This window comes from Hippopotamus amphibius, chromosome 7 (assembly GCF_030028045.1).
Source record: "Hippopotamus amphibius kiboko isolate mHipAmp2 chromosome 7, mHipAmp2.hap2, whole genome shotgun sequence".
NCBI classification, from domain to species: Eukaryota; Metazoa; Chordata; class Mammalia; order Artiodactyla; family Hippopotamidae; genus Hippopotamus; species Hippopotamus amphibius.
In genome coordinates, this window is record NC_080192.1 from 128,366,343 (window position 1) to 128,392,339 (window position 25,997).

At 53.6% G+C, this 25,997-nt stretch overlaps 2 protein-coding genes across 5 annotated transcripts in view; one reads left to right on the forward strand and one right to left on the reverse strand.

The window, feature by feature from the left end:
• Nucleotides 1–15,813, reverse strand: CIMIP2C (ciliary microtubule inner protein 2C). Its single transcript, XM_057743316.1, has 4 exons — nt 15,707–15,813; nt 3,741–4,035; nt 2,384–2,496; nt 1–204 (listed from the first exon to the last, which is right to left on the reverse strand). The coding sequence occupies exons 1-4, from the start codon at nt 15,778–15,780 to the stop codon at nt 60–62; spliced, it is 627 nt and encodes a 208-aa protein (XP_057599299.1). The 5' UTR covers nt 15,781–15,813; the 3' UTR covers nt 1–59.
• A 3,766-nt stretch (nt 15,814–19,579) lies between these two features.
• OTOF (otoferlin) overlaps nt 19,580–25,997 on the forward strand; it is an 89,708-nt gene continuing 83,290 nt past the window's right edge. For all 4 annotated transcript variants that reach the window (XM_057741712.1, XM_057741710.1, XM_057741711.1 and 1 more), the window contains exon 1: nt 19,580–19,658. In XM_057741712.1, coding sequence (XP_057597695.1) covers nt 19,580–19,658 — 79 coding nt within the window. The remainder of the gene's footprint in view (nt 19,659–25,997) is intronic.

The following is a 25,997-nucleotide window of genomic DNA, read 5'->3' on the forward strand; positions in this document are numbered from 1 at the left end:
TCATGGCTAAAGATTTTATTCCAAAAAGCCAACCTGGTCAGGGCCATGGATCTCAGGTGTCATGCTCTAAACTCAAAGTAGCAGTCCCGCCTCTGCCGCTCCTGTGGGGAGACCCTCTTCCCCGATGGGAATGTCTGGTAGGTCCTCAGGTTCTCGGGGGATACTCTTAAAAGGTGCCACTTCTTCTTCGGGCTCAGAGGAGGCCTGGGGGTGAGGATGGAGCTAGAATTATGCAGTGAACCTGATGGGGAGGGTGAAAAAGGCCCATTTCCCAGCCCGTTCTGCGGATGACCCTGCTAGCTGCTCATTGACTTAGCATCTGGTCAGCTACCCTGCACTTGAGAGCAGAATGACTTGGGTTTGCACAACGGCACAGTGATTAAGAGCAAGGACATGGGTGTCAGGAAGCTGGGATGGATTCCGGCCCAATTCCTGCTAGAAGTGTACACATGTAAGATGGACTAATGTCAGTACCTCCCTCCTAGCTTCGTTTTGAGGAGTAAATGAAATAATGCATACAAAACACTTAACAACGTTGAACAAGGAGCAAACACTCAACACATAAGGAATGTGCTGCTGCTACTGATGATGGTGATGGTGGTGATGGTGGTGATGGTGATGATGGTGGTGGTGATGACGGTGATGGTGGTGACGGTGATGGTGGTGACAGTGATGGTGGTGATGGTGATGATGGTGGTGGTGGTGATGGTGATGGTGGTGACGGTGATGGTGATGGTGGTGGTGATGGTGATGGTGATGATGGTGGTGATGGTGGTGGTGGTGATGGTGGTGATGGTGGTGGTGGTGATTATAATGGTGATGATGGTGATAGTGATGATGGTGATGATGATGATGGTGATGATGGTGATGGTGGTAGTGACGGTGATGATGGTGATGGTGATGGTGGTGATGATGATGATGGTGATGGTGGCGATGATGATGGTGGTGATGATGATGGTGGTGGTGGTGGCGATGATGGTGGCGATGATGATGGTGGTGATGATGATGGTGGTGATGGTGATGGTGGTGATATGGTGGTGATGGTGGTGGTGGTGATTATAATGGTGATGATGGTGATGTTGATGATGGCAATGATGGCAGTTGACCTCAGGGAAGGACAAGGACTTTCCCCAGGCCACAAAGGTGACCAGGGTAAAGGCTGAATGTAGGCACCGACCCTCTTAATCCCAACCACCTAGTTGGTCTTCTGTGTTAGAAGAGGCTGCTGTGAAGCCATCAGCAGCAGCACAAGTTGCCAGGCAGTTTAGAGAAGGAATGGAGCTGGGCATCCTGGGGTCCCACAGCTTCAGGAGATGCAGATCTGGCCTGGAGAGGTCTCAAGAGGAGACTTGTCCCCAGGTGAGGCCCCACACTGTCTCCAGGGATGGACTGACTCAGAGCCACCCCAAAGGGTGAATCCTAGAGTTGGCTTTGGGAGATCTGGGTTCCCTCCAGTTCTACCTTCAACCAGACTTGCCATTGGCACAAGTTTCCAAGGCCATTGCTGAGCCTCAGGTTCCCTATTTAGAAAATGGGCCCACCTGTCCTGCAGAGAAGAACCTATAGAGGATGTTAAATTGTGTCTTTAAAAACCATTAAACTCTATGGAAAGGGCTGCTATTTTATCAATAACAGCAATGGCAAGGCTCAGGGCTCTTGAGGCAAGCAAGGGGTAAGCATGGAGTTGGAAACCCAAGATCTGTCCACTGATCTTCCGATGACCCCTACTCCACAGGACATGTCACAGCATAGGATTCTGATCTCCCTGCCTGGGTGTCAGGAGGGAGAGCAAGGAAATCCCATGCCCGGATTATCTCACAGGTCAGAGCTGCCTTCCCTGGGAAAAGAAGCTCTGCCTGATAAAAACAGCAAAGGGCAGCCAGAGAGGAACTTTCATATTTGTTAGATGGACAGTTGGACTTTGAAAAATATGTTCAAGTCCCTAGGAGAACATTTTCTGAATCTAGACCAGGGCTGGGGAGACAATCCCTGCTTTGTGTAGTACCCTCTGTGTCCACCAGAGGGCAGCAGCTCCTCGTTGCACAGAGGCGCTGCGTTGGTGTTTGGACCACGGTAGCTGCAAGGCTGCCATTGCAGGGGGAGAAGCCTGCAGACTCGGGCCAGCAAAGATTATGGGGTTTGCTCCCAAACTCCCAGTGCATCTGACCAGGAAAATACTCTTCCTGATTCTGCCCATTCAGGTTCCTAGCATCCCTCCTGAGGCTGTTGAAACCCTGACCCCCTTGCTCTGTAACTGTCACCCTGTGCAGTGTAGGGTAAAGTCTTAACTCGTTTCTCAGTCTGGGGGCCTGCATGCCTGGCAAGAGCAGGTGCCCCGGGGTCATGCGTTGAATGCAGTGATGAGGGGAGGGCAGGCACTCACAGGTCGGTGGGGATGGGGTACCGATCCCACTCCCTCACGGGCAGCACGAAGTAGGGGATGCGGGGCACTGTGCCCGTCTTGTCTTGGTAGTACTCCCGGTGCTGTTGTGCCATCTACAGCTCAACCAAAGAAGAGGTGACAGGTTGTCAGTGTGCAGGATGACCTGGGGCACCTGCAGCGCCTGCTGGCTGCCGGGGGTGGGGCGGTCTCCCCAGTGCCCCTGGAGAAGACTGCCCAGCTAGGTGTCCTCCTGAGCCGCAGCTCCTTGTCTGGCTACTGAGGGTAACGACACACACCTTGCCACCTTTGCTAGGGCGCGTGAACAAGGCAGCGGACCAGCAGAGGTAACGTATGTGAAGCCCAGCTCAGTCGGTGGCACAGGTAAGGGGTGTGTGTGTGTGTGGGTGTGTGTGTCCCTTTCGCTCCCTCCTGGACAGGCTGTGCTCTGTGAGCCAAGGTGGAGGTAAAGGCCTTCCCAGGCCTACAACACAGTTCCACAGCTCTTCTGAGTCTGACCACATCAACCTGGTCATCTCTCCTGGGAAGCTGCCTTCGCATGCAGTCCTCCACCCTGGGGGCCAGGAGACATCTGTGTCCTTGACATCAGGCTGGGAGGGATGCTTGGGAGGGATGCTTGCAAGGGAGCTGAGGGGGACAGTGAGGTTTCCAGGACCACAGCAGAGGGAGCAGCCCTGGCCTCCCCTGAGGTGGGTGAGCACCTGCGAGCCTGTGGTCTGCTGCTGTGACGCATCTGACCCGATCCGGAGGAGGCTTTCTGAGCCCAAGAAGCAGGATGAGGACAGCCTTGGGCAGGCCCCCCTCTCTCTGCTTCTCTCCCCCCAGGGTAGTTGGTGTCTGCTCTGGGGCTGAGGTCAACTCGGGCTCATCCTCAATGGGCCCGTGCAGCAGGGAGGTGGTGTCAGGTGGGCACCCGGATCCAGGTGTAAAATGGACAGTGGACTTGGGACTGGAGCCAGGGTGGGGCTCAGCGGCCCTCAGTGCGTGTGATTCATCCTGTGGGTGTATCTTAGGGCTTTTGCTCATAGAGGAGGTAAGCAAGGGTCAAGGAGAGGCTGCTGGGCAGAGGTGAGGGCGGGAACATCCCCAAAGGCTCCCAGCTCTCCCGCCAGTGGGGGGAGCAGGGGACGAGGACTGGAGCCCCCGGAGTTGGAGGGGGTTCAGGGAAGCAGAGCGCTGGGCCCCTCCCCACTCCCCAGCCAAACTCACCAGGTTCCCTGCTGGCTCAGGGGCTCTGAAAAAGCAAACAGGGGCTCTGGAGGGCGAGAGTCTCCCCAGCCGTCACTCCCTTCCCGTGGCATGGGGGAGGGGTGGCAATAGCCAAGCCCGGGGTGCCCACCTGGTAGAAGCGCGAGAGCGCGGCCGAGCGGCTACGGTCCAGGTTGAAGCGGGCGTAGCTGGGGGCGTGCAGCCAGCGGTCCCGGGCGTGGAGCCAGCGGTCCCGGGCGTGGGAGTGGTTCCTCAGCACTTGGTTGGGGTTTGGGGAGAAGATGGTCGGGAAGTGGCCGCCTTTGCTGAAAGGTGTGTGGCTCTCCTCCGGGGCTGCGTTGCGCTGGTCCTGGAAGTACTTGAGGGTGGTGGTGCCGTAGGGGGAGCCGAAGGAGAAGGCCACACCAGGAACATGGCCTTGATGCCTGAGAGAGTGGAGGAGAGGGGAGAGATGGGTGGGGGGCTCCAGGCAATTCCAAGAGAGCCCCTTAAAGACTGGGGGTGAGGCTGGAGCTAATGGCGGTCTCTGGGAGGGCTCATGCCAATGAGCATGTCCCAGAGCCCCTGCTGCCAGTGGCCCTGTCTCCTTGGTGAGCCACAGCTGCCCCCCACCTCTGCAGGCAACCTTTCAACACCCGCAGGCAATATAAAGAAGATGACAGTCAGTCAGAAGAAGACTACAGAAGTCTGAGTGCTTCACCCACTTATAAAGGCCTTCTAATGTCATTACAGAATCAACTCAAGGAATCAAAATCTAGGATTGATGCACTTTTAAGTGAAAAGCTGAATCTCCAGAAAGATTTGGAAACCAGGCCCACAGAGCATGAATTAAGACTTTATAAACAACAGGTGAAGAAGCTGGAGAAAGCCCTTAAGCATCAAATTACAGGATCTTATCAGTCAAAAAAAGGCTATGGACAAAGAGGGAAAAGATGAGCCCAGCAGAGATAACCAGCAGCAGGCCCTAATTGACCATAGATACTTTCAGAGTTTGTCAGGGAACTTCCCTGGTGGTACAGTGGCTAAGAATCCTCCTGACAATGCAGGGGACACGGGTTCGAGCCCTGGTCCAGGAAGATCCCACATGCTGTGGAGCAACTAAGCCCACGAGCCACAACTACTGAAGCCTGCATGCTGCCACTACAGAAGCTCACATGCCTAGAGCTCTCACTCTGCCACAAAAGAAGCTACTGCACTGAGAATCTCATGCACCGTGACGAATAGTAGCCCCCACTCACCACAACTAGAGAAAGCCTGCATGCAGCAACGAAGACTGAACGCAGCCAAAAAAAGAAAAAAAAGTTTGTCAGTACCTGTATACTCTTTCTGAATAGGATGAGACCTATATTGTGACTTTTCTCTTATAAATTCTAATCTCTCTGGGAAAAAAAAAAAAAAAAAGACTGGGGGTGAGGTCAGCAGAGCCTGCTGGTCACCTCCGGGCCTTGAGAGGCTTCCTAAGGTGCACGGCCCAGCTCTGGCCTCTGGGGAAGGACAAGTGAAAGAAGCTCTGGGCCTCTGCCTCCCCACAGAGGTCATCTCTCCAGCCCAGAGGCTCACACAGGGGCCAGGACATCTGGGTTCCGGTCCTGACCCCCTCAGCGAGGCTGCAGGCAAATCACTCTCCCTCGACGGCCCTGCCTTGAAGGATGGGTTGGTCTGAAGATGCAGTGGCCTCCTGAAGCTCTGACGCTCTGCGGTTATCCCATGCAGGGGCCGGGGGCACGTGATGCGTGTCAGCTCTGCGCAGCCTCGCTCCCAGCACCACGGCCTCACAAGGCACCATCCAGCCGGCCTGGAGAGCTCGCCCAGGTTCTGGAGCTCCAAGAGCCTTGTACAGAGCTCCAGCACCCTCTGCAACCAAGGGGGCTAGTGGGACGGACAGGAGCGGGGGGAGCAGAGACACTTGGGGACACAGAGGGCACAGCAGACACGGCCCAAGACCCCTGGTTAAGTGAGGCTCATACAGAGGGAACCAAGACTTGTTTGGGGAAAGGGAGGGGAGAGGCAGCGACGTCAGAGAGCATGGGAGTCAGACTTTGGGCAAACAAGAAATCAAAGCTCTCCCAGTCAGCACAGCCTCCCATGGGCTCCCCGTCCTCTGAAACCTGGCCCTGCCCCCATGTTGCCATTGAAGTCACTCTTGCCATGGTCACCAGTGGCCTCACCACAGCACTGGACACTGTGGACTGCTCTCTTCTAGAAGCATCACTTGTGGTGTCTATTACGCTGCTCTCTTGTTTGCTTTTGGTTTTCACTGACACCTCTGTCCCTTGTTTCTCAGTCTCCTCATCGTGTTCCTCCTCTGCTCACTTCCTCTGGGGTCTGTCTAGGGCCCACCTAGTCTTCCCGGTGGTGGGCTCCATGCCGTGGCCTTAACCTTCATCTGCGAGTGGAGGACCCCTGGTCTACATCTCCAGCCCAGAAGTTCCCTCCAAGCTTCAGACTCCTGTGTACGGTTGCAAAATGTGCATCTCCCTGGGATACCCCCCAGACCTCACCTCCCACCTCCACCTTCCCCAACAGTCTAGCCCCACCTCGGTGAAGAGCACTCCACAGATGTCCAAGACAAAACAGGCATGTATCTCCCCCAGCTTTATCCCTCACATCCAAGCAGCCACTAAACCCTGTAGCTGCATCCCTGCCACCTGAGCTCAAGCTACATCACCTTTCACCTGGACCACGGCAGGAGCATCCTTCCTGTTCTCCTATCTGCACTCGTGCCTCCAGCCCATTTTCCACACTTCAGCCAGACTGAGCTTTCTGAAGTCAAATCCTGAGCGTGGCATTCAAGGCTGTCAGTGACCTGATACATGCCTCTGTTTCTGCTTCATCAGCTGCCCTACACCCTGGTTGTAAAAATCTATTGCATTTCCTGTATGTAATTACTCTTCCCCCACCCCTCCCCCCCTTTTCCCCTCACTCTCCCCCCTGGGGTCTTGCCCTGGGCCTTCTGCCATCAGGAATGACAAACCTGTCCACCACCACCCCATCCCCTGCTCCTTGCCTCCCAGTGCTGAAAGGTCCTTTAAAATCTTGCCCAAATGTCACTTCTTTGAAGAAGTCTTTCCTTGCCACCTCTTCTAGGACTAGGTGGGTCCTGCTCTCTGTTCCCTCTGTGCCCTAACCCACTCCAGCAGCCGCATCTCACCCGACTACTGTCCGCTTACATCTTGCCTCCCCGCTAGACTGGGAGCTTCTGGAGGGCAGAGTTTGATCACGTCTTCCTCATGCTTGATCCCCAATTAACTCAGAACCGAGTTGGGCCCATGGTCTGTGGGTAGGAAATGTCTATGAAACAAATGACAAGGTGAGTAGCTGACGTGCCAACAGTACCAGCGATGTTACAGTGGGACCTACAGACACAGACACCGAAGGCCAGGGGCCACACTCCAGGGCCCTCCGGTGCATCTCCTGAGGCCACCCCACCACAATGCTTGACGTCTTACTTCTCAACTGTGGCCCCCTCCTCCACATGAAAACATTTCCAGGGAAGCCCCGGGAAGTGCGCAGAGCTGGCCAGGCCACTGCTCATCGAGGGCTTCTCCATTTCAGGAACTCATCCTGCACCAGAGGCCAAAGCACAGTGAGGCCTTTGAAGTCATGCTTCAGTATTACCTCCGAGGGCTGCCCCGGGCCTCAGGCTCCTCACTGGGAGAATGCATGTTGGCCTAGAGTTAGATAGAGATGCATGATTTCATCTTCAGGTGAAAGGCGAGGAAGTTAAGCACAGTGATTACTGACGCACCTTCCAAAAGCTTTCCACTATAGGCAGAATAGAAGGAATCCTTCCCAGTTCCTGGTCCTTCCCGCCCTCTGCAGCTCTACCTTCCTGGGATCCTGCAGCGTTCGAGGCTGCCCAGGGCCAGAGCAGTGAGCGATGGGGCTGCTGAGCGGGCGGCAGAGGGGGGAGACCCTCCACTGGACTCAGGCCTTTCTCCAGCCTCACATCTCTTGTCCCTTGGCTTCTGTGTGCCCTCGGTGCTGTGACCCTGGTGGTCCTAACCCTCTCCCTCCTGCCTCAGTGCCCTTCCTGCTGACCCCACCTGAGTTCTTGTGGGGTCACCTTGGCTGCTTCCAGGACAGAGCCCTCCTCCTTGCCTTGCCCTTCCCCTTCCTGGGTCTGGGGCGCCCCCTCTTGCCTCGCCAAGGCCTCACTCCCCATCCCTCCCTCCCTGTCTCTTGGCCTCCGTCCACCCTCCCATCTGGGATCTCTCCTTCTACCTTAGGGTCTTCCTTTCTGCCCACACACATGCAAAGCTTTTCCTAGATTACAAAACTCCACACTTGACCTTGCTGCTTTCCGCAACACTTTCTCTTCCTTTATTTCCAAGTTCCTCCCGGGAATCCTCTGTACTTTCTGCCTTTATTTCATCTATTCCTATGCCTTCCTTCTGACCCATCACTTAAATGTGAACTTGTACTTTTTCATTAAGGTCATATAAGATCATTCAATTGCCAAATCCAACATCCCTGGCTCACACTCTCTCTCTGTAACATCCTCACTAATGAGGAAACTCATTTGGAAGAAGCATAACCTAAGATACAGAAGCAGAGGCCCTGAAAGTTCTTTGTGCTATGTATGAAATGTAATAAAAAATATCAGGTCAATCATCAAGAAGTCAAAGACAAGGGGTGGAGAGATGCTTCTTCCTTCATCCTGATGAGTTCTTCCCTGTGGAGGGAGCCCCCCACCAACCGTCTCCAGCCCCTACTTGCTCTTCCACGTTAGAAGTGGAGGAACATCTGCCTGGTGAGGTGAAGCCCACTCTCCCTCCCCTTTTTACCTGGAAGCAAGGAAGCCCTCCCCGCTCCTCCATGCCCTGTTTTGGGGGACCCACTCTGTTCTTTGGGAGGAAAGCCTGTCCCAGCCCAGCCCTGCTGTCTCCTCTGGGGTTTCAGTGTCAGCCCCATTCTCCAACGCCAGCTTTCCCTCTTTTCTCTTCTTTCTCAAGTGGTTCAGAATGCAGGTGATGAAAGGGGTGCTGGTCACTAGGTGCTGCCAAACCCCAACACAGAGAAAATGAAGCAGCAGAATGAAAACTAAAGAAACAATCGTCTACAACGTTCTCCAGAGAAAAGAACACGACCCAAGGATATCAAGCTGGCCCGTCATCCAGGTATAAAGGCAGCTGCACGAAAGAACTCAGGAAACAAAGCACCCAAAACTCTTCTTGAGAGCAGTGTTCAGTGATGAAATCCTGCCAACTAAGAGATGATTCAAAAGAAAAAATACTCAGGAATATAGAACCTCTGTTAGAATGACTGGTGGTTGCTTTACATCCATTTAAGTGCAGAACCAGGAATAGCTACTAGGTGAAGGCTGGTTGCAGAAAAGAATGTAAATGTTATAAAACCTGTCAAAGGAAAAAATAATTTAAGCAACAAAAATTGGGGGGTGGGTGGAGGGGAAATGGGAGCGCACTTATAATTTTTAAAACACAGTCAACCCATGGCATCTAAAATTGAAACACGTTGGTAAAAATAACACAGTATAATTGCTCTATCCCCTTAATGGTTTTTATTCTCTCTTCCTCTCCTGCTCTCTCCATTAGAGGGAACTTTTAGGAACGAATATCTCTTACGATGAATCAGCATTATCTAAAGTCTATTCTTCCACTTTACTTCAATATCTTTCTCTTCAGTTAGGTTTGAGTAAGATTAAATTTCATGCTTTTCGTTATAAAATGGTAAATATGGTAAGATCATATTTTTATAAAACTGCTTGTCTGTCTTTCTATCCATTGATCCATCTACCCATCCATTTAGTCTTCCATCTGAAAATACACAGAAAAAGAAACCTAAAATGAAGTTTAGGTTAATTCTAGCTGTCTGGATTTGGGGTGATTTGGGGTGTGCTTCTTTGCACAGGTGGTATTTTCTAAGAGGGTCAGATGGCATTATGAGTGACTTTATTGGGAATCCATAAAGTAACCGGCGTGATGCTAGTGTCGAGAATGCAAAGGCCTGCCTCGCTCAGCCCTCCTTCCCCTTGCCTACTGCTCATTCGGTATTTATTGAGTCCTGGCGTGTGTGTGCAGGGACGGTGCTGGCGCTCAAGGCTCTAACGCTATTAAAGGTGAGGAGGGAAGCCCATTCCCACGGGGGTCGGGTGGGGGGAGCATTGGTGGAGCTCCATGAAGGGGTCTCCATTGGGGGAGGCTGTGAGGAGAACCTCAGTGTAGAGGAGGACAGACCGGGATCCGGCGCTCTTCCCCCGCTCGTCTTCTAGGTGCTGTTGTTGTCGCAGAGTCCTCTTCTCTCTGCAGGGACCCACTCCCTCTGGGAGAGCTCATCCACCTCAGGCTTCCAACACTGAGGACACTGTGTCTCTAGTTCCAACGCTTCTCCCGGCTACAGACCCACACACCCAGCGGTCCACCGAGGGCTTGCCCAGGGCCACCAGACTCAGCACAGTTGAAATGAAGCCGCTGCTCCTCTTGGCCATCCCTGTCCTGGTGAACGTCCCCTCCATCTACCAGAATCCACCAGGAAGCTGGCATCGCCCTGCCAACTGCTGCATCCAACCTCTCCCTAAGTCCTGCTTTTGCTCCCTCCTTAGTGACTTTCCCACTGCTCTCCTCCATCCTATGGCTACAAGCCCTCCGCTTTGCTCACCTGGACAGCCTCGGATCTCCTAGCTAGTCCCCTAGACCGCGTGTCACCCCTGCAGCCTGTCATCCACACGGATGCCAGAGCGACCTTTCATCATCTGATCGCCATCGCTCACCTCTCTTTTCACTTCCCCACAGGCGCTCTATACCCCGGAAGTGCCACTCATATCCCTGGGGCCCCACGGACTCGCCAAGCGTTCACACATGTTTCCTCCACCTGCAAGGCTGCATCTCCTCCTGCCCCTCAGGGTGTCTCACCCTCACTCACAGAGCCAGGCTCCCTGTCGCCTTCCCTGACCACACACCCTCTACCCAGCATCTCCACCTTACAGTAGGATTCTGATCCTTCATCCACACTGAGACCCACATTAGCTCATCTCTTCTGCCAGTGAGTGTTCTCCTTTATCCAAAAAACCTACACAGCCCCTGACACGTGACAAGTGCTCAATAAATGTTCACTAGAGGAAGCAGAAGTCCAGAAGCCCGGGGCACCATGCCCTGGAACGCTGGGCTCCCATCTGCAGAGCACACACTGGCACAGAGCATCCTACCCACAGGGGTGTTTGCGCACCTCAAAGAAAGGATCTATAGAAAAGTGACGTGTCTTCGTGATTCTTCTCTTCACCACCCCCAGGCTCTCTGCCACACTCCTCCTCTGCTCCCTGCTTTCCCACCTTCTCTGAATGCCAAGATATTTGCATCCCAATAGAAGAGAACCCTCTCCTCCACAGTCCTCCTAAGGTTCTGCCTAGATTCTGGATTCCATTCAGCCCCTGTTGCTGTGGGCGGGGGGCGCGCACATGCGCTTGTGTGCCCGTGTGTGTGCGTGTGTGCAGGCGTGCATGCGCGTGTGTGTGTTGTGCACGCACATGCACATGGTTATATTTATTTAGCCTGTGGTGGACATGCCTTGACAAGTAGGTCTATGTCCCTGTACACACTGGCATTTGTGAGCTGTTGAGCGTGGCCCTTGTGGTTCCATGGTAGAGCCCCATTTTTGTTGGGCCAGTGGCAGCCCATGGTAGAGAGAACAGAGGGGAATGGCACGTTTTACAACGGGGCATCGAATGGTCCCTAAGGCCCCATCACACCTCTACCTCACCCACCTGCACACCACACAAGCTTGGAGACGATGCTCAGCCCTGCCCACAGCAAAAGCCCACTGTGGTTACTGTGTGCACAGAGAACCATCCCTCCTCATCCCTTAATAGCACTGCTTGGTCCCACAGCTAACATTCAAATTAATTACTGTGCGCCATCGGGGATCCCATGAGCAGCTTATTAACTAATTAACTTGTTACTATTTAGCACGCCCTCAGTCCAAGAGCACACTCTTCTCCACACACTTCTTGCTAAGTACGGTTCTGATCAGATCCCTCCCTTGGGCAACAGCCTTCAAGGGCTCCCCGTTGCCTGGGAAATTAAGAACAAACTGGGCCAGGCGCTCCAGGACCTGCTTGATGTGGGCTTCCGTGAGAGGTCTTTCCAGTCGTATCCACTTTCTTGTCCCAGCGTAATCAAGCAGGACACTATGGGGCTCTCCAGGAACAGAATCCCCCACCATGTCCTCCGCCTGCCTCTTGCGTATAGAAAAACTTTAGCCACCTAGGCCTTCCCTGAGTTCCAAATAACACATTTAATCGGAGACGTGAGAAAATGCAGAAAGAAAGGAAAACAGTCAAGCAGGGCAAAATAATAATCGTGTAGCCATTAGACAAAGTCAAGGACCTCTAGTTCCTCCTCAAGAACTATAGATAATATTCTAAGCCACATCCTTTGAGCCTTTTTGTGGATACTGAAAACCCCACCAGGCCAAAGAAACCCCCACCAGCTTGTATGCTGCCCACAGGCATGTAGACCCCAGACCAGCTGGAACCAGAAGGTTGATGATGCCGACATCTGATTACCTCACCGCCAACCAATCAGAAGAATGTCCACGAGCTGATCACACACCCCACGATGCTGCTCCCTCACCCTGTCTTTAAAAACCTCTCCCTGAAAGCCTTTGAGGAGTTGGGGGTCTTCTGAGCACTAGGTACCTGGACTCCTCTCTTTGTGCCCTGCAATAAATGCTGCACTTTCCTTCACCACTTTACTGCGTGCAGGCAAGTGGACCTGAGTGTGGTTTGGTAACACCACCACTGCCACTCCAGCCAAATAGGCCATTTGTTGTTTTTGAAGCATATCCTGCTGGTACCTCCACCCCATGCCTTTCCCCAGGCCATCCCCTCTGTCCAAAAGATGCTTCTGCCTCTCCCCAAATTGTGACCTTATCCATCCTTCAAGGTACATTTCATACACCCCCTTTCCCATCGAGCCTCTTCTGACCCACACATAGACCATGCCTGTCCCTGCCATTGAACTGTCTTCGCTCTTTGTGCCTCTCATATGTCTCAGTTCACATTCTGCTGTGTTGTAATTATCTGGTCCCTAGTATATTCTTCCTTTCTGAGTTGTAAACTCCGTGGGGAGAGAGGGCTGTGTTCTACTCATACTTGCATCCCTGGCATTCCTGGCACTCAGTAGATGCTCTGTAAATATTTGCTGAATTGAACTGACAAACGGGAGCACAGTTCTAAGGGCTGATGATTCTTCTGGAGAGAAGGGGGATCCTTGTTACCAAGCCCAGGTCTTAGGGGCCCCCCATCCCCTGTTCTTAGAAAGGCTCCCCAAGTTCCTCAGAGCTATGCGAATGGCATCAGGTATCTATCTGGACACACGGGCCTCCTACATCCTCCCGGGCATCTGGCCTTTGTTCTGTAGCCCTGGGATGCATGGGCAGGTCAAGTGTTTGGACTGGGAGCCCAGCGAGGTGTGGTGGGAGGCAGAGAAGAAGGGGATGGATTCCACCTGGATCTGACCTGCAGGCAGGAAGCAGAGAGTCTCACTGAGGCCAGTCTCATCACTTGAAAAGCCTTACAACCCCAGGAACTCTGACCTAAGAATTCCCTGCTCACTGCAGGGATGGAACACAGGCCAGACAGTGGCACAACACCTGAGGGCTGTGCTGCCCAGAGCAGCTAGGGACCAGATGGAGCATCCTAGTCTGAAGACCAGCATCAGTACTGGTACCCCTCAGTGCCTAGAATGAGGCCTTGAACACTGTAGGGAATTAACTGATGATAATTGCTAAGAGTTGGGGAGAGGAGGGCGCTGAAGTCACAGAAACCTGGCTGGGCAACTTGATGAATAACCTTGGGCAATGTCTCCTCTGGGTCATTGTGAAGGCTTTTTGTTTTTCTTTTTGTTTTTGTTTTAAAGTTTGTGAAAAACCCAGCTCAATGCCTGGCACATAGTAAGTGCTTATACATGGGGGTTCACCATGCTACTACAGGGCATCGGGGACCTGGTTCCAGCCCAGCTCTTCCATCAGCAGCCAGAGGCTCAGGCAAGCTCCCACAGACCTCAGTGACCACGTCTGCAGCAGGAGGTGGCGGGGCTGAACAACCTGATTTCCAAGGTCCTTACCACTGTAATTATTCTCTGCCTCTATGAATCAGACTGGTAAAGGGGATGATCTGAGTGTCAGAAGAGACTGCTTGCACTTAAAATCCTGTGATTAATCTTTGAAAAGACATACAAGAATAATAATTATCCAAGTGTGGCGGGGAATCCTGAATTCTTTCACTACGTTAACAAAATTGCCAATGAGGTAGCATTTAGACACACAAGACAACTCAATTTGTTCCTTATTGATGAGAATCTTTAGGGAGAGCACATCCCTCCCAGAGAGACCCAGCCTAGAAAGTAGCACATACAGGCTCAGCTGCTCAAACTAGCCCATCCACGCTTGGAGCCTTATTTATGATCCACTTGTTATCATAATTTCTAGATCAATCACAGGACAGGGCACTCAAGGGAACTACAGAGAAGTGGTGTGGAGAGAGAAGTATCCTGGGATTGCTTCTGAAACATGCAGCACCTCCCAAATCCCAGAAGAGTGGGGTAGCCGTGGGGGAGGGTTTGCTTCCAACAGAGACTGTGGTGGGCTTAAGGAAAAAATATATCAATGTGTAAAATCAAATTTCGTGATAAGCACCTTGAATATGGTGTAAACACCACGATCCAAGGCTGCAAAGATGGTTTTGAACTAAACCTTTTGTATTTACACCAGACTGGGAACCCCTCCAGGGCAGCCCCTCACTTGTTTGTCTTAACCCAGCACCTGGCCCATCCCAACCACGCAACACATTTGTATCAAAGGAATGCCTAAATGATTGAAAGAATTAATAGGAAAATCCTTAGTCACCTTTTCTAACACACCTGGCTTGACTTCAGGAAACAACTGTGACCTGGAAAATCAGCTTTGTCAGATGGCAACCAAAGTAGCTTTTGAGCTCCCCAAGGCCCAGAGAAAGGCCCTGTCCACAAAGCAGCTGGATTAAAGCTATAGCACCTGCCCTTGCTAACTGCACTACCTCTGCGTGCAGAAATGATTTTAATATCACAGCCTCTCCATGTCGTGCTTATTTTGCTTCAAGACAGTCCAAATGTCATACAACATATACAATGAGATCTTTTCTTTCTTTTGCAGTCTGTTTAGTTTGCAGAAGAGAGTATGTGTTTTTTCACCCATATGGAGATCGTGCCTGCAAAACTCTGAAGACATTAATTTCATTCATTCATTCAATACAGATATAATACTGTGCGGGTGGCTTCTCAGAATCCAGCCCCTGGCCTCAATGCCCATGCTGACTGGTAGGAGAGAGAAGACAAGCTCACACCTTGGAAGAGGAGGTTGGAAGTGAAATCTCAGATACTTTGAGAGAAAGGGCCAAAGAATGGAAGGGAACCGGCAGACTTGCATCTTTGATGTTTGGAGAGTGAAAACATCCAGAGAAAGGAAAGGTGGGTTTGGCCCCGAATCCCAAAATGCTAAAAGCAGGGCAGGTCTGGGGGCTGGGAAGCTTTCTTTCAACAGCAGCATTCTGCCAGAATTAAGTGAGATCAGTGAGAGAACCGACGACCAGGAAACATTACTGCCCGTCCTGCCTTGTCAGATTCTTGGAGCTCCCCCTCCCGAGTGCCCGGTCTCCTTCGCTCCTTCAACCAACAAATACTAACGTTGTGGGAATCCTGGGTGTCCGCACTGTGCTGGGGGCAGAAGAGCCCGCTCCCTTTTCAGGGACTCCTCACCCTCTTGTTCCTGCAGGGAACACCAACCCCACGCGGAGTCTCCCCCTCCTCCCACTGAGCCGGGCCCCATCCGCTGTTATTCCCGGCCGGAGGGCTTCGCGATCTCTAGGTACCATTTTCGTACCGAAGGGGATCTGGAGAGCCCCCGTCGCGCCCAGCCACTGCCTGGTTTGGGAGAGCAAACCCCGGGGGAGGGCACCCAGCCAGGCGTCCCCAGTTCCTTCAACTCTCAAAGGCGCAGGGGCGGATTTTCAAGGCCGGAGGAGGGTTTTGCGGAGGGAGGAGAGCAGACTGGGGGCCCAGGAACCCCCGGGTTCAGGCAGGACCTGGTGCGCGGCGTTCTTACCCGAGCATGAGGCCGGGGGGCACATAGGCGGCCTTGAACTCGGTCAGTAGGGTGCCCGCGCTGCGAGAGGCCATGATGCGGGCGGCGAGCGCGCGGCGAGCCCGGGCGCTTCGGCCCCGTGGTCAACAGCACGGGTCACCCGGCAACCGTGCGCCTGGCAACGCCAGGGGGCCGCGCCGCCGCAGTGTTCCTTCTCCGAGCAGCCAGGCGGAGCGCGCCCACGAGATGTCCCCCCATCTCCACGTGCTCTCCTGTGTGACCCCGCAAATCGCCGCTCCCAGCCAAGCCTCCGTTTTCGCATCCTTGAATGGGTGCATCTTGCGGATTCCCTGCCAGCCCAGAAGGGTGATGTGATGCTCCGATGCCTGAAGAGGTGTGTGTGGTGCAGAAAGCAGCAGCCCAAGCTCGGCTCAGCCCCAGAGCCCGAATGGCCACAGGGACCCCAAGAGCCATTGCTCCCCGAGGTTTTCCACTGGTTCCTCGTTCCGCGGGGCCTCCAGGAGTGGGCTTCAGACGTGTGTCCCATTTGGCATGTTTGCCCAGGACACTGTGTAATTTAAGTGTGCGTGTGTGTGCACACGAACGTCAGGAGCAAGGGACATTCTTCTCCTTAATCTCTCCTCTCTCCCTAGTAACCTCCTTCTCACCTCCTCTTGCCTCTCAAACTACTCCACAAGACTGGTTTATAAGTAAGAGGCAAAAGCCAACCATAAAAAGGTCTAGTGTGCAATTTAGATTTGCCCCAGTTTGAAGTTCGGTCCCTTCTGTGAATCCAGGACTGGGACTGGGCATTTGCCCCAGAGAGCAAAGCTTCGGCAGGCCCAGCTGAGGTTCCTTGGGCATCGTGCCTCCCTCCTGTAACTGTTTGGTGCCCCCACATCTGGATTTCTCCAGTGACCCTCAGACTGCCCTGGGCCACATGTAGGGCAGGGCAGGGGCCTTAGGTCTTTAACTGGAGAGGGTGGTGGGGGTGTGATGACAGACAGCCTCCAGGGCGCCAGGCTCTCTGTGTCTTGCCCCCCACCCATTCCCCAGCTCCCCCTGCCGTCCCGGCGTCAGCAAGCACATCTGCAGTTTAGCCTCATCCTCACAACCTCACTTCTTCAGTCTGACTCTGTCAATGGCAGCTGGTGAAGATCTCAGCCTCCAGAATCTTCAAAAGGTTCTCTTCTTTGGAGAGACAGATGACCACGGAACGGGGTTGTGGGGGGTGAGAGGCCAGGCTTCCAAGAGGTGCAAGAGCAGGAAAACTGAGGCCCAGGGAGGAGAAGGAGCTGAAAGGAAATGAATGGTTGCAAAAGAGGTGGAAGGACTCTCCACCCATCTTTCAAAATGCAGCCATAGATTTCTAAATTCTCCATGTAGAACGTGAGCTGCAATACGAACAACATTCATAACAGTTGTAAAAGAACAACCGCTAGTGGAGGGGTACCACACTCCAGGACAGTGGTCCTAATGACCCCATCCCCAGACAAGATCCAGTGCCCACTCCCTCCCCCCATGCATGGCTTCCAAGCTGATTCCACCCATGGACTCTTTGCCCTGGGTTCTACGTGTCTGTGTTCTAGTCCATTTGTTTCTTCTGCTTGAGAGCTAGTCCTGTATCATATTCATCTCTGAGTCCCCAGCACCTGGTACTAGAAGGAGTTCAGTACATGTTCATTGAACAAACTTTATACTAAGAGTTACACAAATAGGTTATTGTCAGAAGAGTGGAAATTCAAAAGTGGGATCTGGCTTAGGTTTCAGAAGGGTCAGTGTTTCAGCCAAGGGATGTTCTGGGCTGACGAGGCAGAATTGCTACCATTTTATAGATATGGAAACTGAAGTTCAGCAAGGTTTTAGGCCTTGCCTAGGGCAAGTTCAGGGGCTTTTTCCTAATGATGCACAGGTCCACAGGAGGCCTCATGAAACTTACCCCCTTCATGTCACGAGAGATCTTCCAGAGGGCCTAGGGAGGAGATGGACTTTTTTCCAAGTGCCACCAAGCCTTACAAAGATCACCTGATGACCTTAGGGTTGGAACATGCTGGTGAATTCAGTTTTCTAAAAAAAAGAACATTAAACATTTGGTTTTTTTTTAATTAGACCTTCACTTTTATTGCATAAACACAATATTCTAAAATATTCTTTAATTCAATATAGCTAGATAAAAGTGAGAAAGGAGAAGGAATTGAAAAAGGAAAAGAAAGAGAATTAGAACATAAAGAGATAAAGAAAAATAAGATAGAGTAGGAAGGAAACATCTAGAAGGGAGGAAGGAGGCTCTTGTGATATCCTGCAGGTCACTTGGACTATAGAATTCAAAGGGAGTAACCTCTTGTCAGCACTCTGACAAGTAAAAATTTAATATTTCTTTTTTTTAACCTCTAGACTCTGTTCAGATAGGTCAGCATACTCGCTCTTTTATCCTGTCAACATTCATGGGATATTCTACTATCCCCAGGAGATTGTGCAAGGCTCTGGGGATGCAAAGGAACAGTGCTCCAGTGCCTCCCAGTCGGGGCTGGGGGGAGGTAAGTGGAGCGGCTCAATGAAGCAGTGGATGAGACGGGGAGGGGGCAGGACAGACAGGGAGGACCCACCCAGCCTGAGTGCCGTGTGGGTGCAGAAGCACTTCAGGGAATAGGTACCAGTCGGGTTGAGTCTAGCTGAGAAGGTAAGGATGGGGTAGGGGCATTCCACGCAGAACACACAGTAACAGCAAGGGTGCAAATGGCCCTGCAAAGGCTCCAGGCTTGGGGATCCCAGCCCCCAGAGTCCCCTTCCCCCTGAGCCCCTCCTGGGGTGTGCTGCTGGAAGAAAGGAGGGGCAGTTCACCTTTGGTCCTTGGAAATTCTGCCACAGACATCCCTTCCCCGACCTCTCACAGCTGACCATTCTCCTCCAGCACATCTCGCCACCCCCCGGGCCCTAGGATGGGGCTGGGTTAGTGCCCTGGACCTGAAGCACTGCCCTTAGTAAAACAGAAGCCTCTGAGGCTTTTGCCGTCGGGCATCTCCAATCCCTCTGAGCCTTACTCCTGAGCTCCCCTCAAGCAGCGTCTCCATCCTCCCAGATCCCAGGGAGTCAGGACTCAGCCTCTTGGGGTCATAATCTCCGTGAGAGTAGGTGAGGAAGTACATTCCCCTTTCCTCTTAGGGCGCCCATTTCTGAGGGACCGGCCACCAGGCACAGCCTTGATGTTGTCTGGTAGATGCTGATTTTCCAGCTGCAGGGCCCTGGGCTGGGATTTCTACATTCAGAGCAACCAGGCCCGGCCCCTCCAGGTCCCCTGAGCCCAGCGGGGACTGTGGGGGAGGCACCCTGAAACATCGGTGCAGCAGCCTAGCTTCCTGTGCACGAGTATCATAAAGTTCCTTCTCCCCCATGGGAGGGGCTGCTGCCCCACACCCAGCCCACCACGCTCATACGCACTCCCATCTGCCCACTCCTGGTGGCAGAAGAGCTTGCCCGGCAGGCCCTGTGGAGGGGTGGCCGGGCAGCTCTGCTCCAGGAGCTGCGAGAAGACACCTGAAGCTGGACAGGGCTTTATCTGGCAGCAGGCGGCTGCTGAATAATGAATTCAGACTGTCTGCACTGCTAGGCTGCATACGGGCGCACCACACACACACAAACACACACACACACACACACACACACACACGCACGCTGGGCTGACAACTTGGGGGGGCGGGGGCTGGCAGGGCTGTGAGTCTCTGTGAGTCGCTGGAAGGAGCAGCTAGGCTTGGTTGCCTTGGTCTCTGTGGGCAGCATCCGAGGGGAGAGGAGGCGGCAGCGCGGAGAGGAGGGAGGCGTGTGTGCTCTCCATCCACAGAGCTCGCTCCTTCCCCAGCTGCTCCTGCCTGGCGGTGCCCGGGCTCCCGCACCAGCATGGCCCTGCTCGTCCGCCTCAAGACAGTCTCCGAGCTGCGGGGCAGGAGTGACCGGATTGCCAAAGTGACTTTCCGAGGTAGGGAAGCTCCTATGTTATGGGGACCCCAGCTCTGGGCTGATGGGATAGGGCAGGGAGGGGAGGATGGATTGGAAAAGTTCTATCAGGGTTGGGGGGGATGAGGCTTCTCTCGGGCAGCCATTCTACCGCTAGCCTGACTAGCCACTGTGATTTCTTGAACATCGGGGTCCCCCGTTTCCATGTCTGCACGTCTCCCCCTGCACTTGCCAATGTGCCAGAGGGTGGTGGGGTCCTCTGCCTGCAGGTGGTCCTGGGGAGGCAAAAGTGAGGACCCCACCCCTGGGCTCAGGGGGACCCAGGGCTGAGGAGCCCAGTGCTGTGGAGTCTCCCTGGGCCCCCTCCTCCTCTCCCTGTCCCTCCTGCAGGCTGGTTTCCTTGGGCACAGAGTGGGGGTGGGGTCTACAGCCTGGAAGACCCAGGGCTGCTGCTGCTGGAAACCAGCGTGATGGAGATACTGCTGGCTTCTCACAGGTCTATCTGTGGTCAGGGATCCCATGAGCCCCGCCGACCTTCCTCGCTGTCGGTCCTCTTCCCAGCCTCCTTCCCTCTCACACATCCAGTGACCATTTACTATGATCTCTGTGCCAAGGCTAGGGTCTGGGCATGACCCAGGTCCTGCCTTCAATGAGCCCACATCCAGTGGGACAGGAGGACCAGTGGGCAGACAATAGGTCGGGTGTGTGATACAATGAGGATGGGGACAAGTGTAGGGTGCGAGCTACAGAAGCAGGACCCTGACCCAGGTGGGGGCAGGGTGGTCAGGGAAGGCTTCCAAGAGGAGGTGACACCTCAGCTAAAACCCAAGGGAACAGCAGGAAGGAGCAAGGTGAAGAGGTAAGAACAGAGCAGACAGAGGGACAGGATGACCAAGATCAGGAGAGAAGCTGGGACGTGGAAACAGGCAGAAGCTCCATGAGCCTGGACCCCAGGGGAGGTGCAAGCTGAGGTGGGAGAGACAGGCAGCGCTGAGGAGGCAAGGCTGTCTTCACCCCAGGGACGGCGGGCAGCTCCTGAAGGTTTTGAGCAGGGAAAGGCAAGGCCAGGCTTCCCTCTGCTTTTTACCCACCCACCTCTGCTTCTGCCTGGCCACAGCCCAGCTCCCTGGGCCAGGGGCAGCTCTGGCAGCCTTTGACCAAAGGCCAGGGTGCTCCTCCCTAGACATGGCCCTTTCTCCCCAGGGAGGGATCTGAGGGTGGGGACAGGGTGGGAGAGTGGGGGAGGAGCTGAGAGAACCCACCAGATCAAAGAGCCGAGGCTGGACACACATCTGCACCAGGAGGGAGAGGTGAGACCACGGGGCAGCCCCCCCAGGAGCTCTGCAGCAGCCTCCAGGCACTCATATCACCCCCTCCGTCGGGCCAGCTCCTGGCACGAGGCCCTGGGGCGTCCACACTGTGGCCTGTTGTGCGTAGCGGCGGGCAGAGCTGGAGGGATCGCGGTGTCCCTGCCGGCAGGAGGGAGAGCAAGGGGGCTTGGCCGCCTGTTGCTTCCCACAGCCGCCCAGACTGCCTTCTCTGCAGCATCCTGGATCTCCATGTGCCACCTGCCAGCTCGTGTTGCCTTTAGAAAAAGCAAGTGTGTCCTTTCATCTGTGAGACGTGTCCCTGTGTTGGGCAGACAGCACAGTATTTGGGTCTTTAGCTGCAGGTTGCTGTGTCCTTGCTGCTGTGACAGGACTGGCCCGGGCTGCACAAACCAGTCCCGTTTGCGGGCAGACAAACCAAGGTCCAGTTGTAAAGAGATCTGTATGGCCTTCGTGGGGGAACCAAGACACGGTGGCCCCAGTTCACAAGACCTCAGCCCCAGCCTTTCTACCCTGAAAGCCTCTTTATCCCCTCCTGGTGAAGTGGGGGTGAGCACCTTGCCTATCTGGTGCCCACCTTTTTCTTTGAACAGTGGGACTGGTCCCCCAGCCTCAGAGGACTGCAGAGGAATTAGCCTATTTGCAGACTGTGCCCTCTGGACTGAGTGGAGAAACCCACTTCCAAGCTCCGCATCTGCAGAGGGTGGCTGTAGGCAGAGCTCCTGGGCAGGGGGGGTGGGGTTGAGCAACAGGAACAGGCAGATGGCAAGCAGGTTCTAGAAAGAGTCTTTTGCAACAACCAGAGATGCCTCAGCCATTCACCTGCTGCTGCCAGCAGTTGACAACTATAGATGCCCCGAAAGACCAACACGAACTACAGTTCAGAGGGAACAGACTCCCTCTAGAATGTTCCACAGCATCTCCTGCACACACAACCACCGGCCCAAGCAAATATCCTGCAGGGAGAAACAAGAAGCTGGGGAATGCTGGCCCTGAGCTCCCCAGATCCCCTGAGTGAAGCTCCATGCCAGGTGGGGTGAGGCAGCACCAGGCAAGTTACTCGTGGCCCAGGCAGACCAGACCAACTGGTGGAAATATAGCTTGACTTTCTGTGCTGTACCACACAAGACACGTAGGAAAGAGCCCTATGGGGCTGTGTTGGAGAAATCTCCAGATATGGGTTCAAAAGCCCTGGGTCCTACCTAGGTTCTGCCACTTACTTGAACCCTCTGACCCTCCGTTTACTCATCAGTAAAATGGGCATGATGATAACATTCACCTCATCAGGTTGCTTCAGTGAAAAAACAGGTATGAAAGGAGGAAAGAGCATTTCAATGACTGCTGTGTTTGTGAAGCAGCCGCTGGCTTCTAGTCATCTTGTCTCCTGCCCAGCTGCCTTCTTCTGTCAGCCAGGAGTGAGGGGAGAGAGCACCATGCGAGATATAAAGTGGGGAGGAGAGCAGGCCTGAGGGGTTCCTGACCTGTGTCAGGAGGAGGTAAATTGGCCCGGCCTCTGCTCTGTAAGACGTTCCACAGGAGCCCAGGCCTGGGGCAGACCTCCCCTGAGACCCCTGTTCCCATGTGCGCTGGGCATTCACCAGCCTTGTCCCCAGCCACCCCTCTTTTCCCGCCACCCCAGGCCAGCTGACCATCCTACCCTCAAGCTCATTCAGGGTGCACCGCCCAGCTCCATCTGTAGCTCCGGACTCTTACTGCCCAACGGCCACACTTAGCCTGGTCCTGCCCTCATTCATTCACTCATTCACTGAACGTGCTGATACTTGTGAACAGGCCTGGAACCCTGGGGGTGAAGAAGACACAGCCCCTAACCTGCAGGAGTCACAGTCCATTGAGTCAGGCAGGAGACACCAGAAGGAGTGGGCCCCAGTCCTCGTGATGCATGTGGACCACGGGGCCTCTGCGCCCCCCGCTTCCCGTAAGCAAGATGGAGACAGTGGTCCTCATTTAAATCAGAGGCCTGCAGCCAGAATCAGGAGAGGGCTGTCTGGGAGGAGCCATCCTGAGTGCAGGTCGCTGCCCAAAGGGAGGCAGTATCAGCCTAAGCCGTCCTTTTTCAACTCCTGAAATAGTTCCCGGCATCAATCATAGAGCCAGGGAAGGCAGGGTGAGAAGGGCCTCTAAGATCCTCTAGTCCAACCTTCCGCCCAGTTCTCAGCCCCATCCAAGCCCCCAGGCATGGGACTCTGGGCTGTCAGGGAACCAACTGACAGACTGCCTGGGGCCAGCCTCCTGATCTTCCTTTATTCTCCATCCCTGAGCTTTCTTTTGCCAAAATACCAGGTTTGGGGATTTGATGGGCGAGATGGGTAATCTCTGAGGCTGGCTCTGATTGCCACATAATTTGCCTGACCTGGTAATTGGCACAGAGGTTTGCTTTACCAAGGCTTCTCCCTTGGACCAGCTGGCTTTTCCTCTTTGTCCCCTCTCCATGCCACCCCATTGGGTTCCCACTACATGAACTTCCTGCCATTCCCCAAAGATGCCAAGTCTTCTGTATCTCCAAGCCTTGAGATCATATTTCTTCTGCTGCCTCCACCTTGAGAACTCCCATTAATTCTGTGCACCCTTTAAGGTCCAGCTCAGCCATCACCTCCTCTGTGAAGCCCTCCCCCTCCCTTGCAGTTCTGTATGCACGCCTCCCCCCACTTAGTTAGGGCACTTTGTAGTTCAGAAGCTGCCCCAGTTTGTATGCTGCACTAACTTCCAAGCACCTTCAAGACAGGGACCTGATCTTAGCTCTCCTAATTGAGCCCTATGCTGAACTCTGGGCCAGGTCATCAAAATGAATACAAAACGGCATGTCGTGTACCTCAAAAATAAATAAATAAATAAATAAAATGGAAAAAAAAATAAAAGAACAGACTAATAGAAAAGACGTAAAACAAACAAACAAACAAACAAAAACAGCATGTCTTTGAGGTGTTCCCTTATTCATGGGTTTAAATCCTCCTTCCTCTGTGGCACTGCCATTCTTTGGCTCAGTGTCCTCAACTGTGAATGTCCCCGCCCTCAGCTCTCTATCCCAAGGGGATCAGGAAGTGGAAGAACCAACGATCCTGGCCCTAGCTCCCTCCATCCTAGCCCAGGGGCTCTCCCAGGGCCCCAGGAGAAGGCTGACTCCATCCTCTAGCAAATGTTGGGGAGTCCAGCTCTGGTCCTCAGGTCAGAAGCAAGAGGGGCTACACGGCTCCCCCCACCCCCACCAGCCCATCCGCTTCCTTGAACTTGCTCTTTCTGAGCATCGCTGCCTAGAGCAAAAGGTACAGGTGGGGCTTAAAAGAGCCAGGGTCTTACAATCAGATAGGGGAGAAGAAATAATGGAGAAACATTGGAGCCCTAACGGAGAAACATTGCCAGACACAGAGGGCCAAGGTGTGCTTGGGGGCTGGGCGGAAACTGCAACACGTTCACAGGATGGCCGCTTGCTCCCAGCTACAGAGATCAGGGAAGGCTTTGTGAGAGGGCAGAGGAGGAGGCAGAGCAGGTGGGGTGGGGGGAGCACTTAAGCTGGGTCTTGAATAGCTGCTCACGTGTGTGGAGATGAGGAAGGAGGGGCGAGGAAGGGTTGCAGGGAGGCGAGGCCATTCTGGGCAAGGGACTGACAGGATCAGAGGCCAGAGGAGGGAAATCCCACTTAAATATGATGACCAGGAAGCCTCTAGGTTTGGCTGCAGCAGAGGCTGTAGGCAGTAGGTGGAGGCTGAGGAGTCAGGGAAGGCGCGCAGGGCCAGGTGGGCGACTGCGTTCTGGGAAGGGGCTGGGCCCCACCTGGGCGCTGAGGACAAGATTCCCCTACTCTTGGCTGCTGCAGGGACCACCTCAGGCTCCAGATTAGATTTACTTTCCTATTAAAATGTGGGAGCTCAGGACTTTCCTGGCGGTCCAGTGGTTAAGACTCCAATCTTCCCCTGCAGGGGACAGAGGTTCCATCCCTGGTTGTGGAATTAAGATCCAGCATGCCGTAAAAAAAACAAAACAAAACAAAGTAAAATAAAATATAAAAATGGGGGAGCGCTCCCTGTTGGTGTGAAATATGATTTCTATCTGGATACTTCTCTGCCATCCCTGGTGAAGGAGGCAGAGTATCCCAGTGTCCCAGCCCTGAGATGCTCCTGGGATGCCTGGTCTTGCCTGTGCACTCCGGCCCCACCCAGGGCCTCCTTTCTGGGAGGACGTGGGGTGGGTGTTGCCCCCGCAGATAGAGGGGACACTTAGGACAGCCTCTGCAGCGCATGGCTGGCTCTGGACACAGCTCTGTGCTTTTGCAGTCCCCATGAGGGATGTGCCCCCAAATCCTCCCCTCTTCCCAGCACTCACAGGCCCCTCACCACCAGGGAGGATCTTCTCTGCCTAAAACCCTAGGTAGCAAATGTCCTCCCCGCCCCCACCCCCCCACCCCCTGGCCAGAGCAAGCCAGTGCAGACCTCAGAGAGCAGCAGAGCGCACTGAACGTTCCTCAGGCTTCTGCTTTGACAAGACAAGTGTGTTTTCATGATATGGAAATGACCATAAAACTGTCTTCTGCTGCAAACGGCCCTCAGCAAAAGTGCCACTGGAAGGAATGTGCTCAAGAACACACTTGCAAATAATTTCCCTGAATTGCAAAGTCTTGGTTATCTGACCCACATGTGCTGATAACATAAAACCCATATCCCTTCCACCTACTCCCACCCCTAGGTTTGATCTTTTTTTTCTTATTAACTTTTTAGAATAGAAAATCTCAAATATATACACGAGTAGGGAGCATAGTATAAGGGCCCCCAAGTTCTCCCTGGGCAGTCTTAACAGCTATTAACTTATGGCCAATATCTTGTTTCATCTGTACCCCTTCCTACTTCCACCCACCAAATTATTTGGAAGTAAATCCCAAACACCACACCATTTCCTCTGAAAATATTCAGTATATGGCTATAAAAGTCAAGGACTCAAAAAAAAAAAAAGCCCACATATTATATCACTCCTAAAAAAATAATAATTCCTTAATACTATCAAGTATTCAGTCAGTAATCACG

Bases quoted from the DNA above. Each gene is read 5' to 3' on its own strand.
- CIMIP2C (XM_057743316.1), bottom strand. From the start codon at position 15,780: ATGGCCTCTCGCAGCGCGGGCACCCTACTGACCGAGTTCAAGGCCGCC. The intron at 2,497-3,740 runs GTGGGCACCCCG...GTTGAGCTGTAG, and splicing joins CGCTCTCGCGCTTCTACCAG to ATGGCACAACAGCACCGGGA. The intron at 205-2,383 runs GTGAGTGCCTGC...CCTCACCCCCAG, and splicing joins TACCCCATCCCCACCGACCT to GCCTCCTCTGAGCCCGAAGA.